Below are 17,858 nucleotides of genomic sequence, written 5' to 3' on the forward strand. Positions count from 1 at the left end.
TTTTAAATTTTTGTATCTATATGCCAAACTTCTTTGTAATGACGATTGTCGATTTACAAATAAAATATCTATCTATCTATCTATCTATCAATAATTAAAGGCGAAATTAATGAGTTATCATTAATTATAATACCCGCCCTATTAGCTCAGTTGGTTAAAGCGTAACCAATTTCGTCTGCGGTATGTATAGGGCGCAACAAAATTAATTTAATTAATAGTTGTGATGGGCTGGTGTAGTGCATGGTATATGCATGAAGGAAATGCACTCAACTTCTGAAATTGAAGAGCTGATAAATGAAATTATCAGCGGAAAGGTGGTAAAACACATATCTGGTATCACAATGGGCTCTATAGCATAAGTGTGTCCTTCGTGGACAGCCAATATATCCTAACCTAACCATGATTGCTCTCAATCCTTGCTCTGAACGATTTAATTACTTTGAAAAATTGAGTTATAATTTATTCCTGATGCATAAGTTTAATATAAAGTTTTCTCTTATATTTGAACATATGGGTCAGTTAAATACCATTGAATATTCTGAAAGTAAGACTGATAGAGTGTTAAGTTGTTCTCTAAGAAATAACAGGGATCAATAGTTAAGTAAAATAGTTAAAAAAATAAAAAATAAATTACGATAATTTGCATGCAAACTCGAGCCTTTTGGATACCAGGAACATTATAACACTAATTATCATTTTATCGAAAATTAAACACGAAATATTTCAGAGGTTTTGAAAAATTATCTTATGAAAGATAACTGGGGGAGGATCGCTTGTTTGCATAGCTACGATAATGCAAAATGTAAGGCCCGTTAGTAATATATTAAAATTAACGTGTATTCGCGTTTAAAAAAATAATTCTCTAAGCCAAATAGAGGAACTGAGAAGTTAACATTTAAAAAAATAACAAATTATTATTATTTTCATGAACAAGATAATAAAAGAAGTTTTAGAAAATGTCTAGAGAAAATGAAATAAAAAACAAAAATATTTTTTATGCGGATAAAGTTGAGAGTAAAAAACAGGATAATATGGACAAACATTTCTAATAAATATTTATGATATCATTTATAGACATCAAGAAAGTTGTGTAGGTAGATATCGATAGACCATTCTGTATTAATAAATGTTGTGTCTACCCGGAAGGTCTATTAGTTTTTATCTGCAGTAACAAGTATATGTGTATTACATAATATTTTGTACACAGTATTTAAGTTACTACCTAGTATCGTATCGTATCGTATACTTGTAAGTAATTCTATACCAGTAGCCTAGTCCTAGTATATGTTACAGTATAGTAATACTACCCTCAATAGTCATAGTCGTTCGTAGTCGTAGTTAGTTAGCAACAATAGTTGTTTTAGTTCTTTAGTAGTTGAAAACATGCAACCACCATGGATTCACAACCACACATACCAAGTAGTTGTAAGTACTTGCACTAACATCATTTATATCGTGAATTAACATAATAAAGTGTGTATAAATGTAGATGTATACGCGATGGAGCAAACGGAACGGATCACTTGATTTTTTTAAATCACTAATCGCAAAACAAAATAAAGAAAGCTGAACTATGAAATAAAATTTTGTTTGAATTTGTTGTCTCCTTTATAAAGACCATGGGCTGGTATTTTATTGGATATGAAAGGAGGTAAAATCGGGTTTATTTTAACTATCTCGGAAACTGAAAAATTATTTAAGAAAATAGGAAACATTATGGCTTACAAAACCTTAGGTTAAATATGCCATGATGCTTTTGTCAAATCAATCGAAAAAGATAAAAAATAATTTTTTTTACCTAAAATATAAGCAAAATTTATTTGTCTTGAGCTACTACTTTTTCTTAGAGATTATAACTGTTGGTTATATGTTGGAAGAATCTTTTGCTGAAAATCAATCCTACAAGCTCGAAATAATATAAATGACTTCGAAGAATTAATTTATGTATCGGATTAAATGTTTGTACAAATTATGACGATATGGTAAATTGTAATCGGCACAGTTTTCATTAATATATGGCATTTTATAAAATGGCAAAATAATAGCAAATAGAATGATGTGTCCGTTACATCTACTCCCCCTATAAAAAGAAAAATAAATATAAGTTCAAAAGAAAAGTATGTGTTCTTACTTGTTCAGAAGAAAAATGTACTTAAAATTTACTAATAACGTAAGAAGAATTATACATATTATTATCTTAATATATATATTTCTTGTGTTCGTGTGTATGTGACTGAACTCCTCCTAGACGGCTGGACCGATTTTGATGAAATTTATTGTGTGAGTTCAAGGGGATTCGAGGATGGTTTAGATTTACAATTTGGTCCAGTACAACTGTTTTTGAGGGCTCCGTACCAAAAAAATGAAATTTCATTAAATGGTGGGAGCGCATATAAATCATATCACATTATGTATACTCTGTGTACTATGTATTTTTAATAGTATTCAGGTATTGTCAATAGGCATTTATTAGAGCCATATGCGAGCGCAGCGAGCTCTACTATCAAAGGTCAGGCCAAAGGTCGAAGGTCAGGCCACTCCAATAAATAGGAGTTAAATTGGGGTTTAGCGGGATGGGTTTAGCGGACATGCTAAACGTAGTATAGGTATTCATGAATTGGAGTTACGTTTTTACGGGACAACGTCCGTCGGGGCCGCTAGTACCATATATATGTATATATACATCAAGGTATACTAAGTTTAGTCCCTTGTTTGCAACGATTAAAAATATTGATGCTACGAACACAATTTTGATATAGGTCTGTCTGTCTGTCTGGTCATTTGTGAACACGATATCTCGAAATTTTCATAATGTGCTCAGGGCGTAAAAAGTGCGATCGAGTTCGCAAATGAGCAGCATAATATCATTTATGTATGTGTGACATGTATGTATGTGTAATGTGACACTGTAATCAACATTGTCTATACATGGTATTTTAACAATTAACTCAGCCAACTGTTTCTTTTAACTTGTTTTATATTTGGTTCTTGTGCAGATAACTCAAAAAAAGCTAACGTTGAAAAGAAAGGAGTGAAACTTTTAAAACTGAATGTGTGAGACAAAAATAATAATATATCTTTGGTTTTATAATTTGCATCTGATTTCACCGATTTTAAATGAAATGCAGCATCAAAATCGCTAACCGTAAACCCAAATATTTTCAAACATTTTTTGGAAGATGCCTCAAGAAATACTGCAAGTCAGATTATTCACATTAGCTTGAATCTGAACCAGAGGCCTGATTCATTACGGTCTATTAAATTAAAGTTATTTATTTTTAAGACAATATTTACTAATGCTATTTATTTCTCATTCTTACAATTTTTAATGCAGTAATTACAAATTAAATACATAAATTTTTAGAAACATTATAGTTTCTATAATATAATAAGAATATTTTATTACTCATTTCGCCCAGAGGTAATTCTGAAATCGATTCAAAATTCAATAGATTCAGTTGCTCGTGCCATGTGATATAGGTATAAAAGGGCTATTTTTGTCTCATCTGTTACTTGTATGAACCTGTGTGTAAGTTGTTATAACAATAATAATTACGTATAATATTTATTATTTACTTCATCGTATGAACCTCTAACATATTCATTAAAATTGTTATTGTTGTTGTTTACAATTATTATTAATAATAATATTTTATATATAATAATATTGATTGTGAAAATTGAGTTTAAAATTTATTTCAATTTTTTTACTCATATTTAACTCCAGAACTGATTTTGACTGATTTTGTGCATAGTTACAACAAAGCTTTAACTGCAAGAAAGTCATGATTATCTGGGTGCTTGGGCGGTTAGGAGTCGATGAGAACGAAGAAGCTGACAAATTAACGAAAATTGATGGATGTACTCCTCTAAACGGAGTACCAAGATCACAATTAAAACTAATATAAAGAAATGGATGATACGCAGGTCCAACCGATCTTGAGTAATCATTCCAAGATCATGAAAAAGCTTTTATAAAAGAACTTTTTATAAAATAGAATTCAGTGCGTTTGGAACTAGGGACTAAGGAAAAACTATTTGGGGATACTTGCTGGCCTGTTTTCTTGACATTGTAAACTCAATAGTCATATGCACAAAGTCAATCTATCAGAGAAGGATCTATGCAGATTTAGTCACGAAAAAGGAGAAACTGGAATTATCTCTCAAACGACAAATAAAATAATACCATTAACTTCTTTAAATTAATTCTTGTAATCTTCCTTCAATCAAGTCCACAAAATCAAGGTTGATAATATCGTTTTCCTTTAGAAAGGACTAGCCATACTATAACAATGGGATCTTACTCACCAGAACTTTGAAAAAGCAACGTAATTTATGGTTGGAACCGAAACTAACAGGTATTAAGTAGGCATTTTTTGGGATCATTCGTAGAAGCTTTTTCAGTATGGGTTCCGACAAATTTGTTAATTGCAGCATCAGTTTAATTTGCTTGATACATTGAAAATTGCCAAGTTGTCTCAAAAGTTTTTAAAATGAAAAAGTAACATTGTTTTTCGAGTTCGAAAATCATAAGAGGTTACACAAACTAAGCTTTATTTTGTATACACGTAAATAAAAGGGTATTAACCTCATACTGGGCATTTATTTTATTAAAATGTAATTATATTAACTTCCTAGTATAAAGATATTTCTTTCACCTCGAAAACTGAAATAGCATGTAAAAAAATGGGTATGAAATGTGTGTTTAATTATTAGATTATTTTTTGTGTAATTGTAATTACCAATGGGCGATTTCATTGGATTGTATCCTGCTTTAGGAGCAACCTAGAAGGCTTGGCATGCAATAAAATTCCAACCTCTCACATGTCTGTAATTGTGTATTTTTTATATTTTTTCAGAAAAAACTAAAAAAAAATAGAATGAAATCATCATTGTTATTGTTTTCCGTATCGGAAATCGAAATCTTTTCAGATGTCTAACAAAAAGCAGATAATGTTTTTACTCGTATGTGTACTTTGATTCATATTTGACATACTAATACGCTGAACATCCGAATTAAATGAAAGTTCTGAAATTTGACTCTACAATCGTTTCAGAATGAATACAAACAAGTACGTGAAAACAAACAATTGATTGAATTAATTGTTGAAATAACATGTATAGACAGTGTTGATTACTCTGTCATATTACACATACATATGTCACACACATATAACTGATATACCCATATAATACCACAATTTGCGCATAATATGCGCTCTCGAGGGTAAACAGTGATATTTACGAGAAAATGTGTCAAACAAAAGTTGTATATTTTTTTATAAAGAACATTTTTTACATTTAAACTTTTGTATTATCCCTAACGGTTTACAAGAAGGATTTTACGGACCCGAGACCCAATTGACCTATGTTGCTCATTTGCAAACTCGACCTCACTTTTACGTCCTCAACACGGTATGAAAATTTCAGCTTGATATCTCTTTTCGTTTTTGAGTAATCGTGATGACAGACGGACAAACGACAGACAGACTACAGGAAATGGACTAATTAGGTGATTTTATGAACACCTATACCGAAATTTTGTTCATAGCATCAATATTTTTAAGCGTTACAAACTTGGGACTAAACTTAGAAACCTTGGTATATTTCATATACATGGTATAAAACCCATATTTAGGATAATTTCATTGATCTGTCTCCTAAGGGCCACATCCACGGGGCTTATTTTGTTGTTTTAAAAAAAGCAGTTTCATTTGCATGTAATAATGTTTTTATAAATATATTATATTATAAAATTTTTCGTCCCCTCTCTTAACAAACAGTTAATGATTACATATGAAACATGTAATTTTTACATAGTACAAAATCATTAGTACTACTAATAAGCTTGTATGCATAGGAAAAATGGGGAAACAGCACCGAGTTTTATGAAATTTTTTGAAACGTGCTATAAGACCCAAACGAAAATTCAGCCAACTTAACCTAATCAAAAGCCGGCTGAGGGCTCTTGATGGGGAGGAGCATATGTACCCCAAAATTTTTTTGAAATGCTTATTTTGGCTAATAATTTTTGTCTAGTAGATAATTTTGGTCGCTAAGTACTAATTCAGTATCAGATTTTTTTAAAATAATGTCAAAAAATGAGTTGTTAGTTATCAGCAGTTAACGATAATGGAGATAGTTTAAAGTAAGTACAAGGAAATTTTTTGTTATGTCATAATAAATATCTGGATCAAGCCAAATGAAGGCACATATTGGGTTGACTACTAAACCAGTCTTTTTTAAAGTAATATTATAAATAATTCATATAATATAGAGTTAAAGTAGCTATAACATTAAATTTTTTAAACAAGAAAAGAAGTACTTGACAACTTAAATTAATGGTTTAAATTTTCAAATGTCAAGGGTCAAGGCACAGATATGCAAAAAAAAAGAAAAAAAAAAGCGAATTAAACCTAAAATTAGCAATGCGCAGAAATGCAAACGGTATCGTGATAGAAAAAATAAAAACCCATTTACAAGAAACTAATTACAATAAACCTGCAAGATAGCGTACCACAAAACTGCTATTTATAATTAAACACTAAAACAGTTATTTGAATGTCCCACGACACCTCTCGTTTTTAGTACCCTAAACATAAATTTTTCTGTTGATAAAACCTAACAACTTCACTATAGAAATGTATGTTCTTCTGATATTATTCGTCGAGAAATTCCTAAATTAATAATTAGTGATGCCTGGTTGGAAAATGTCCGAGGACTTTTTTTCATCTATCATCTCATGAATTTCTTAAGAAATCAGAGTTTCTGTTCGATCCGGTGATTTTACCACTATCTCATCTCAAAATTGAATTTTAAAAACGAGGAGAGATGAGAAAAACTCTAAACATAAAACATTGCGAATTAATAAACTTCATTACGTTTTCGAAAATTTCCGAATGGAAAACAAGTGAACATAACGGAAAAAACAATGGCAACCTATTCAATTATAAGCCATCAATTGTAAATTGTATTTGAATCGAGCTTTTTAAGTCTCATAAAATTCTGTAAAATACATAAAATTCTGTAAAATACAACACAACAAATATTACTTTAAAACAAATGATGTTTTACTTCCTTGTACTATGAGTGAAGGAAGTATTATAGCTACAAAAAACTTAGATGTGGAGTTTTCAATGTAAGTATTCATTTTAAGAATAAATGAATCAATGTTTACCATTTTCGAATTTGTTATTTATTTTGGACTACTGTAACATGTAAATAAATTCTCGGAACTTATAGAACGTATATAAGCGAAGGGAGAGGGAGAAAGTGTTTCAGAAAGGAAATGAAACATAATTTTTTGAATTTCCGGACTAATATAAAAAAATTGAAATATTTAATATGAAATGTTTTACCTTCATCATAAATTTTCCTTATTTATCATCTTATCATTTTTTAAGGTAAATAGAAAGAAAATATACATTATGAGCTGTCGTTACATGAATTTGTGCACCTCAAATCTCCTACGATACTTGTTGTTGCATCTAGTAGTACACCTCCTCTTCTAAACCTTGTTCGTAGAGGTTTTCAACAATTTCTGGTTTCAATTGAAAAATTTTCTTTGATTATCCCTAAACCTATTTAGACTAATTTAAAAGTGGCGAAGGAAGTCATATGGTACTCACATCACATATTTTATTATTTGTTTTATTTTTTAAACCATAAACACATATCCCATGATTAATGTAATGTATAATACGTATTGACATTCATTTTATGAAACATAAAACCAATATTATTAACTTGGTTCATTGAATAATAAAAAATGATCGATCAAGTGTGTGTCTTCTTGATGATAACTAATATAAATAAATCAGTAAATACGATTTAAAAAACCGTTTATGTAAAAAAAATTAGCATATAAGTAATTGAATAAAAAATATATTTAAAAAAACCTACGAAGGATAAGTCGTTATGTTTAAAGTGATTTAGTTTACATCATTTCTAATAACCCTGGAGTGAATATCAGATTTTTAGGGAGATTTTCTGTACCTTAATATTAATTTAACAGTTCATTGAAGCAGTGATTATAGAAAAAATGTCACGTCTAGCACGATGTTGCGGTTGGTCTGAGGTCAAGACGAAAAAGAGCGTCGTGACCTCTTTAAAGCAACAATATGGTTTGAAGAGTTCACTTTTATTTCGAGTAGTGTCTAATTAACCAATTATGAAGATAGGGCGAGTAACTACCTAAAAAATAGTTATAAGCTTCAGAGATCTAAGAAAATTACAAAATATGTTCTTTTAATGCCTCTATATGTTTAACTCTCCTGTAGACGAAAGCTACTTAAGAAATTATATGCGAAGAGTAAAGAGCGGGCAAATTAAACATTTATGATTGCTTCATAAATGATTTCATCTGCGTAGTAGTCACAACGGAAATTCTTTTTGAATTTTTTGTGTCTTATATGACAAAATCATTTTCCAATGTGCATGAAAATTCATTACCTAACCCTAAAACACATTTTTTTTAAGTTAAAATAACCAATAATATCTTCAAGTCTTCAAATAAGAAACCTTCACAACGGAAATACGATGATATCAAATGCATCAAAATTATTATTACATGATGATGAATGAATTGGCTATTCTCATCTTTGTAACAAATAAATAGGTTTATGATATTTTTCTGTACTCCAAAATACATTCGTACATAAAAATTACATTACAAAGTGATAAAGCTTAATTTGATAAATTGAAATTAGTTCATTGATCAAACAAAGGCTTGAAATGTACAACAACTCTTTTTTATGTGATGATAAATCTTTATACATAAAAATAACGTGTCACGTTGTTTGTCCGCTATGAAATCCTAAATTAATATACCGATTTTAAATTTGATTTGCATACCGTGTGCAATTTAATCAAACTTGAAAGGTAGGATAGCTTACATCTCAATTTAAATATTATTGCAAATAATTTGTCTATTATTTGACAGTCACAATTATCTGTTAGTATCTCTTAGCTCCAAACGATTCTAGCAGATGGAGATTTCGGTTGACTGGATTAAAAAAGTATTCAATAGATGGCGCTATGTTAAAAATACAAATGTTTCATTTAAGCTACAATTTAATAGCATAACCACCACGTGTTGCTGACCCTAAAGTATAACCTAAATTTATTTTCTAATAAACGAAGTAAAGTGAAATTCAATTGTTCTTTCCGTCTTCGATCGTAAATAATTATTTAATTGTATTAAGAGGCAACGGTAGTAGAAAATCGGTCATGAAGGTCGCCATGTTTTTTTACAAATGGCATCGGTTATGTTAACAAAAATCTTAGCCACAGCAACACGTGGACGGGCCTGCTAGTAGGAATATAAGCAATTTCTCTTCCTAAGCCTGAAAAAATAGATGAATAATTATTTTATACGTAATCTTTCTGTTACGGTATACTGAATATTCTATTATATGCTATTTGATAAAAAAAAAATGTTCATTTATTTAAGAGTGATGATATATACAATATTAAATAATATAATGCTTTTATGTATGTTAAATTTGTGCATCCAGTATGTAACACTCGTTGACACTAAACCAATTTTATTGAAAAATACGTTTGTGAAAAGCTCAACTTATTCATGCATTACAAACGTATGTATGTACTGAGCTACTCCTACTTTATGTACATGTTTATGTATATTCATGCACAAATTTCATTTCGTTTGTAGTAAAACTAATTTTGTTCAGTTGTTCAAAGTATATATAGTCTATATTATTTACGGATATACAACGACTATATTATTTATAAAATAATATTAAATAACAAAAAGTGAACCTATTTATGTTTTTATAAATCTGAAATTTACAAAATTTGAAAAAACCCCGAGAAATTTTTCGGCTACGGAATCCTAAACTCGCATTGGAAACATATCTAAGAACACTCTCCATTAAATTGCCTTTTTCCTTAAAACCTTTTTCAAGCTATGCCGATTTGGAAGATAATAGCCAATTTTTAATTTTTTTTGAGGCACGGAACCCCAAATTCGCCTTTGAAATATAGCTAAAAACACTCTCTATTAAATTACCTTTCAAACAAAGGTACCAAATAAATCAAAATCGGTTGATCCGTTGAAGTGCTATGATGCCACAGACAGACACACACACTCACACACATAGACACATAGCGGCCAAACAATCTGTAATTTCAAAAGTATTGAGTACATAAAAGTTTAAAATCTGTTCATACAGTTGCCAGTTCATATTGAATTCTCAGGGAAAATAATAAAATTACTAACCTTAGACCATTATAAACTAGGTGCTAGATATGTGAATGTGTGTAATAGAAGTAAGAGATACTTGATTGCAAATTTTAGAATGTATGGGTTTAAGTGAGAAAGTGTGAAAGGATGGAGTTAGAATATGTGTGTTGTGTGACTCAGCAGAAAGTGTGAAGCATCTGATAGAGGACTGTCCAGGAACTGCAGGCCAAGAAAGGGAGGAACTACATAAATTGGGACTGACTACAACTCAATCTATACTTAATTGCTCTAGTTTAGAGCTTATGAAAACAGTGACGTCGTATCTGCGATATATTTTGATAAAAAGACAGACATATCTCAACTAAGCCCTCGCGAATATATACTATTAAGTTTTAGTTACTATTATTTTTTTGTATGAATATTTTTAAAAGATTTGTAACTTGATTTATGTCAAATATAATTATATATATATATATATATATATATATATATATATATATATATATATATATATATATATATATATATATATATATATACTTCCTTTATCCTCCAAGAATTCATTTTACTCTAGAAACGTAGTTGCCAAATTTCTGCTTCACCTCTTGTCTTCTTCTAGGCATTTTATTTTTTAATTAAATTGAGTTGAAATAGTTTCAAAACTAATCGTCAGCACATCCCAACACAAATTTGTTAAGCCAATTATTATTTTAAAAGCGAGGACAGTTTGTGTAAGGCAGTTACCGCGAATGAAAACTATCCAGTTTTGGGTAGTAATTATTATGTTTAAAAATCTTTCTCCTAAAATTCATCATTGTTTAATCGAAAGATTGTTGATATTTATCGCATTCAAAATGGACCAAAAAAGACTTACTACCAATCTATTTAATATTAGATTCCGATATAATAACTTAATTGCATAAATAGTTGAAAATTTATCCCCAAATCTTAACTGCCTGTATAAAGTGAACTTTATCATGGCTAAGAGGAAGAAAACAACCAAAAATGTGTATTGTACAGAGTTAATAGAGAATTTTCTCAGGTAATGCCCTATAAATCATTTTTCCATACGGTTTAAGCGAATTAGATTGTTTGACCAATATATCAAATCTATTAGTTATGGGGAAATCTATTGTGTTGGCACAAAGGTAGCCTTTATTCAAGAAGACTTCCTCAAAATAATATAAAAAATTTCAGACAATTTCCATATAGAGTCACACAATTCCCATTTTTTCAAAAGACTTGAGCGGATTACTTTTTTAATAGCACTATTTTCCAAAAACTGATTTTTTTAAAAACATTTTAGCAAACGTTGCACAGAAATATTAAATTTCCTTAACAATTAAATTTTTTACTAACTGTAGTATACTATATCAATAATTGAAGCAATATTTTATTTTATTTGAATATTGATTAAATGCAAATGGAATTGATCTTAAATATTTAAACGAAAAAATGAGTATTTTATAGTTACCGTTTTATTACCCAAGTTATTCACTTTACACGATAGATAAGCAGTTTTATCCACCAATGCACTTATTGATATGTTTTCATTTACACGTTCAACAAAATATGGTCCCAATGGTGTTGATGGTATTGTTGTGGTACTGCTACCAATTGCTTCAATCACTTGTTGAATTTCGTTATTATTAATATCAATTATTGATTTTTCACTGGATATACTATTTGATTGAAGTTTAACCACTTCTTTTAATGCATTTGACACCTCTGTAACAAATAAAAATTTAATTAATGTTATAGGTGTATGTTTGATTGCAATAAACAAATTTTGTAACTCTGACTGTATAATTAATAAAAAAAAAAACGTTTAAATTAATGACAAAGTTTTTTAAAAAGTAATACGGTCCTATGCACTTCAAGACTATGATTGAAAAGGATGTAACATAAGTATAAATCTATAGAAAATTTTACAGTTTTTTATATTTTTGAATTGGGCATATCGCAGATTTACTATTCGAAGAAATTCACCTAGAAGAAATTCTAATTGTTTTGTGGGTATAAAGAACAGCAAAAATCTATAGAAACTTCATAAAAATTTCGCTTGTACCAGTGTACCGCTACAAAAAAAAGCAGCGTACTAGCTTTCATCCATATCCGTTTAAAAAATGATACAGACACATTTAATTGTTTTGTTTTTTTAGTTGTTTTACGTATCGGTGTAAAAAATTTAAATGTTTGTAGATTTAGTGTATTTATATGACCCTAAAAATGCACTTAATTCTGATTTATTAACTTTTCATTTTCCTCTTTTTGTGCTTTAAGAGCACGGTATTCAGTATTTATTTTCGGTATTCAGTATTTATTCGGTATTCAGTATTTATTTTATGGGTTTCACATAAGTTTACTTTTAATTTGTGATATTTTAAAGTAGGGTAATAGTTGAACAAGTGTTTTAATGTGAGGTATTTTCTAAGAAATGTTATTCATTGAAAATAACTACATGAAGTGAAGGTACATATGGATGACATCAATTACTTTAACATGGAATACAATAGAATGTTTATTTTAGTTTATATTTATGACATTTTACGTAACGAACAAGCTTCCTTGCAAATATTATAAATGCGAAAGTAATTATGTCTGTATGTCTGTCCTTTTGCTTGGCCTTCACGGCTAAATGATCGAATTGATTTTTATTAAATTTGGTATAGTATTTGGTATCCTGAATCCCAAAGATGATATTGGCTACTCTTTTATCTGTAGTTCAACCCCTAAAAAAATAAGTGTAAAAAGTTACATATATACTATCTAGCTAGTATTACATATACTTCATAGCGAGCTTGATTCGTTCTGAGGCTGAAGGCTAATTAGAATTAGGAGAAGGCAATGGGTCCAAGTAATGGATGAAGTTGTATAAGATGGTTAAGTGAAGGATATTTTTGTCTGATCGTCTATCTGTTTTCTTGGCTTTCTTCGATAATCGATGATGAAATTTAGTACAGGAAACCCTAACGAGGAACATAGACTATTTTATTTTCCGAAAATCTAACTCTAAAACAGCAAACGGGGTAAAAGGGGTGTAATAGTTATTGTACTCCAGTAAAAGTTGTTCCATTTTTTCGCTATATGCTCTTGAAATGTATTTTTGAACTCGTTTTTCTTTCATAACAATAGAACGGATAGCGCGATTTGGATAAAATTTGGTGTGGTGACACTGTCAATTCCTTATAAGTAAAACCTATTCATGGACAAAAAATATGGGGTTTGTGGTATCTACCCCCGCCCCCCAATTTTTACGTCCATTGAGGCAAGGGATTTAAGTATGGAATTTACACGAAATTAACTACTTGCTACAAAAGGTTTCCTTCTTAAACATCTATTACTCCTTTAGAAGCAGTAAGTTACAGACAAAAAATAAATTTTATATCTAAATCAAATGAAAAATTATTATCATTTGATTTAGATATTTGGTTCTCAAGAACCTTCACTCTTTCAGCGTCTGTTGAAATATATAATAAGTGACGGTACCTAAGAATTGAAATTTTCATGTTACTAAGCCTCATTTTGACATGTTGTCTTTAAAATGGGTCTTCATTTTCAGAATGATACCTTCATGCAAATCAGCTCGTGGAACAATTTCGGTTGAGCCTTTACTCGCTTAGGCTTTATTATCATAACACATATGTGATGGCAAACGAAAATAGTTTTGGTAGTCCTTTTTGCAATCAACAAGTTTTATTTAATAGAAAATAACAGTTTTCATCACTAATAAATCAAATCCGTCGTTTTAGTGTCTTCATCACGAAAATAAATTCAAATCTGTCGCTAAGGTTTGTTTTTGAAGGAAGTTAGAATCGTCCAGTGTAAAACCGAGTAACGGTTAGTACTAAATAAAATAAAACTGGTTGACATTATTGTTTACTGCAGTTATTTAACATGCCCATGCCTATTATTCGAATTGCATATTGAAAGAAAAAATCTAGTTCGAACGACACAATATGCGCTTATTTGTCGTATCTATGTTATTAAAACTGAAAAACCAAAAATTTGGTATTATTTTTTTTTATTCGTGAAAAATCGACTCAATCATAGCTTGAATTTCGGAAATAAGTTATGGATTTTTAATTTTTGCCATAAAAAACTGAGAATTTATGAAAAATCAGATCTCGAAATTATGCTTCAAAGTAGCTGAGAACGTCTTAACATTTTGGAGTCAGTAAGTACCTTGTTTCAAGTATAAAATACGCTGGTCGTCGTAAAACACTCGTCTAAAGGTCTGAGTACCATAGTCTTCTTTGAATATAATAAGCCTTGACTTAAAAAAAATAAAAAATAAACTCAAAGAATCTGGTTGGAATTAGGATAACTTTTCGCTAAGACCAAAATTGTCTAAATAAATCATGTGCTTCAAATTCTATATTAAACATTTTCCAAAACTTTTCGTTCCGTTGTCAAGATATGATACATTATGCTTTGACTTTACATATATGTCTCGACAGTTTTCGTTGCTTCGATTTGTAAATTAATTTACAATAACGATCCACTAAATATTATGCTTCAATAGTCAGTAATCTCACATTGGAAACGTATTCTATATTCATGGTTTTCTTATTCATATTCATGCTTTTCGCTTTTATGGTAGTAGAGAGAATGGCTTCCAGAATAAAGACGATCAAATTATAGCAAGCAAATTTTATAATTCAAGCACCGATTTTGACTAGAATTGATATACAAGAAAAAAAAATCTAAAAAAAGTACACAAAATATGATAATACATAAATATTCACAGCGAACATCAGATTTTCAAAGTCATCAATAAAAGAAAGAACCAAGCATGCATGATAGGCAACAAAGTCAGCAGTTAAAATAGCGATTTTCTTTATACTCTCAGGCTTCAATCAGAAAATGACGAACTATATTATCGTTCGTTTTTAATTAAAAGAGTGAGGCAGACTTGGTTTCCAAGCTTGGATCAATGGTCAAAAATCTCTTCGCAAGTTGGATTCAATATTTATCTGATTGTAATATACGAGGAACTGCTACGAAAGCTTCACTCAATACCATTGTTTTCTTTGGTAGAAAGGAACACATTCTCTATTAAACATTGTTTTCTCTGGTAGATAAGGAACACATTATACGAATGCGTATTTCTACACTTTTGTCAACCATGCACATAATATATGTAATAATTTTTTGTTCCCGACTGTCAAGGTATGTATGCATGTATTATATCTATTTGTTTGTAAATTTCGCAAAATTAAGCTCAAATTGTATAGTATGTATTATATGAGAATACCAGTTATATATGTGTGGTATGTGTGATGTGATAGAGTAGTCAACACTGTCTATACATGGTATTTCAACAATTAACTCAGTCAATTGTTGTTTTCACTTGTTAATATTTATTTTTAATTTTTTATATTTATTTATGCATGAAGGTATGTTGTTTATTAATATTTTATACTATATTTTTGTTGTATGTTTATGTAATTATTATTTGTCCTGATTCTAGTTCTAGTTTTGTTATTATTCATATTATTTATAAATATTTATGTTAACAATTTTCTGCTCATAAATTTTTGTTATCTCAGATGTTGTTTAGTATTTGTTTATTTTTTACAAACTCGATTGAGTTGTTATTATACGAAAATTACTGTCATAAATGAACAAATCATAATCTAATCATTGTGTTAAAATGGTTTTTATTTTTTATCAGAATTGAAACTTTTGTTGGGTTTTCCACCGTGTCAAACATGTGTTAGTTTACCTCTTTTACGTTTACTGCTGTAATTATAATTACCAATTACCTCAGTTATGCTTTTAACCAGGCATGGGCGAATTATTTTAAGTCAAAGACACCATTGTTATAACTTTATTGTGTGCCATAAACTTTATTATGTGCCTCTTTATCCAAGACCGCATTGCTCATAGAAGAGGAAGCGAGACGGGTATGCGATTCTCCTACCTATCTCGGTTTCTCTTATAGTAATAGATAGTAGAGATAGGTAGAAAAAAAATGTTGTCTCTCTGTCTTACTCGAATTTTTGGTTGTCACTGGTTAGGTTGCCACTGTCTTACTCGTATTTTAGATACAGACGTCTTTAAGCCATGTTTGCCCATGCCTGCTTTTAAACCAGCAAAAATAAATAGTAAATCATGGTAATAACAAAAAGTTGTATCTTGGAAGTAAAAACTTCGTTCCAAAAATGCAGCCTCTCAGGGGGGAGGACTGAGCCCCTTCTTAAGGGGTAGTAGGGGGATTTAATTTTTATCAAATTACACAGAAACTATGCATGAAATTAGAAAAAAAATCAAACAAGAATTCTAGCTGATTTAATTGTGCACATAATTGTTATTTTTCGACTTTCAAAAGCTTCAAAATTGACGAAGATAAGCCAATTTTAAAATTGTGCATTTTTTGCTGGTGAACTCAAACGAAATAGAATTCTTGTAAACCCGCAAATATGGTAAAACTACAAATTGTTGACGAATGAAAATAAACAATCGTGAATAAATATTGTGAAAACAGTGTTCTTTTTTATAAGAGTTACATATATTGAATTTCTTCAAATGAACCAAAAACCACAAAAATGTAAAACCAAAATTGTTAGTCTCATTCGTATTAAATCCAACTTCTTATTTAAGGACTGTATGAAACCCTCAGAGAATTTCTTGATGATACTTTTTCAGACTCGGTTTTGTTTTGATTATTTTACATATAATGTTATACCAACTTATAATTTAATAAATTGTATAACACTTAGTTACATTTGCTTGTCTATGGTAACATGGGACTGGGATGTGCTGCTTTTATATTTTAATAATTTATGGACTAATAGTGATACTTTTTTCAGATAAATAATTAAATATTAGAAAACTCCACCGTTACCTAACTCCGTCATCTTGCTTACTTTAACAATACATGAATTTTTAAAGATTTTCAACAAAATTTTTACTTCATTGTATATTATTTAATAACGTCTTCGTATATCCGGTAATATTCGGAAATAATGTTTAAGCAAATTGTAGGTATTAAATGAATTTTGGAGAATAGTCATTTTATTAAATATAATATCATGCTCATATCGTTTAGAATTCAAAATTTCTTTAGGAGATTAGGTTACAATTTATTGATGGGTTCATACTCACATTGAGATGATTTGCTCCCGTTTTTCTGACTTTGAGCTTCTACAAATTGAAACAATGACTAGATCAGTAAAAATTCTGATTTCAAGATTATTTTTTAGGAATCAGGATTTTTACTTCCTTTATAAAATTGTGTGAATATTTTTTTCAGTTTTTATACCATGTATATATGAATTATACAGAGTATATTCAGTTTAGTCCCAAGTTTGTAACGCTTAAATAATTGATGCTACGAAAAAAATTTGGGTATAGGTGTTCATAGAATCATCTAATTAGTCCATTTCCATCCGTCCGTTCGTCCGTCTGTTAACTCCATAATTCAAAAACGAAAAAAAATATCTGAAGCTGAAATTTTTATAGCGTGCTCAGGACATAAAAAGTGAGGCCGAGTTCGTAAATGGGAAACATAGGTCAAATGGATCTTGGGTCCGTAGGACCAATTTTTTTTCAACCGTTAGAGATAGAACAAAAATTTAAATGTAAAAAATATTCATTATGAAAGATAAAGAACTTTAGTTCGAAACATTTTTTCGTAAACATCAGTGTT

At 29.6% G+C, this 17,858-nt stretch overlaps 1 protein-coding gene across 1 annotated transcript in view; it reads right to left on the reverse strand.

Moving 5' to 3' along the window:
- The window catches only part of LOC123292051 (zwei Ig domain protein zig-8-like), a gene marked incomplete at its 3' end in the record, with an annotated part of 153,850 nt that overhangs the window by 69,767 nt on the left and 66,225 nt on the right, over positions 1-17,858 (reverse strand). Inside the window, exon 2 of the mRNA XM_044872563.1 lies at positions 11,679-11,932. Within this exon, the coding sequence (XP_044728498.1) occupies positions 11,679-11,932 (254 nt within the window). The remainder of the gene's footprint in view (positions 1-11,678; positions 11,933-17,858) is intronic.

This window comes from Chrysoperla carnea, chromosome 1 (assembly GCF_905475395.1).
Source record: "Chrysoperla carnea chromosome 1, inChrCarn1.1, whole genome shotgun sequence".
Classification (NCBI taxonomy): domain Eukaryota; kingdom Metazoa; phylum Arthropoda; class Insecta; order Neuroptera; family Chrysopidae; genus Chrysoperla; species Chrysoperla carnea.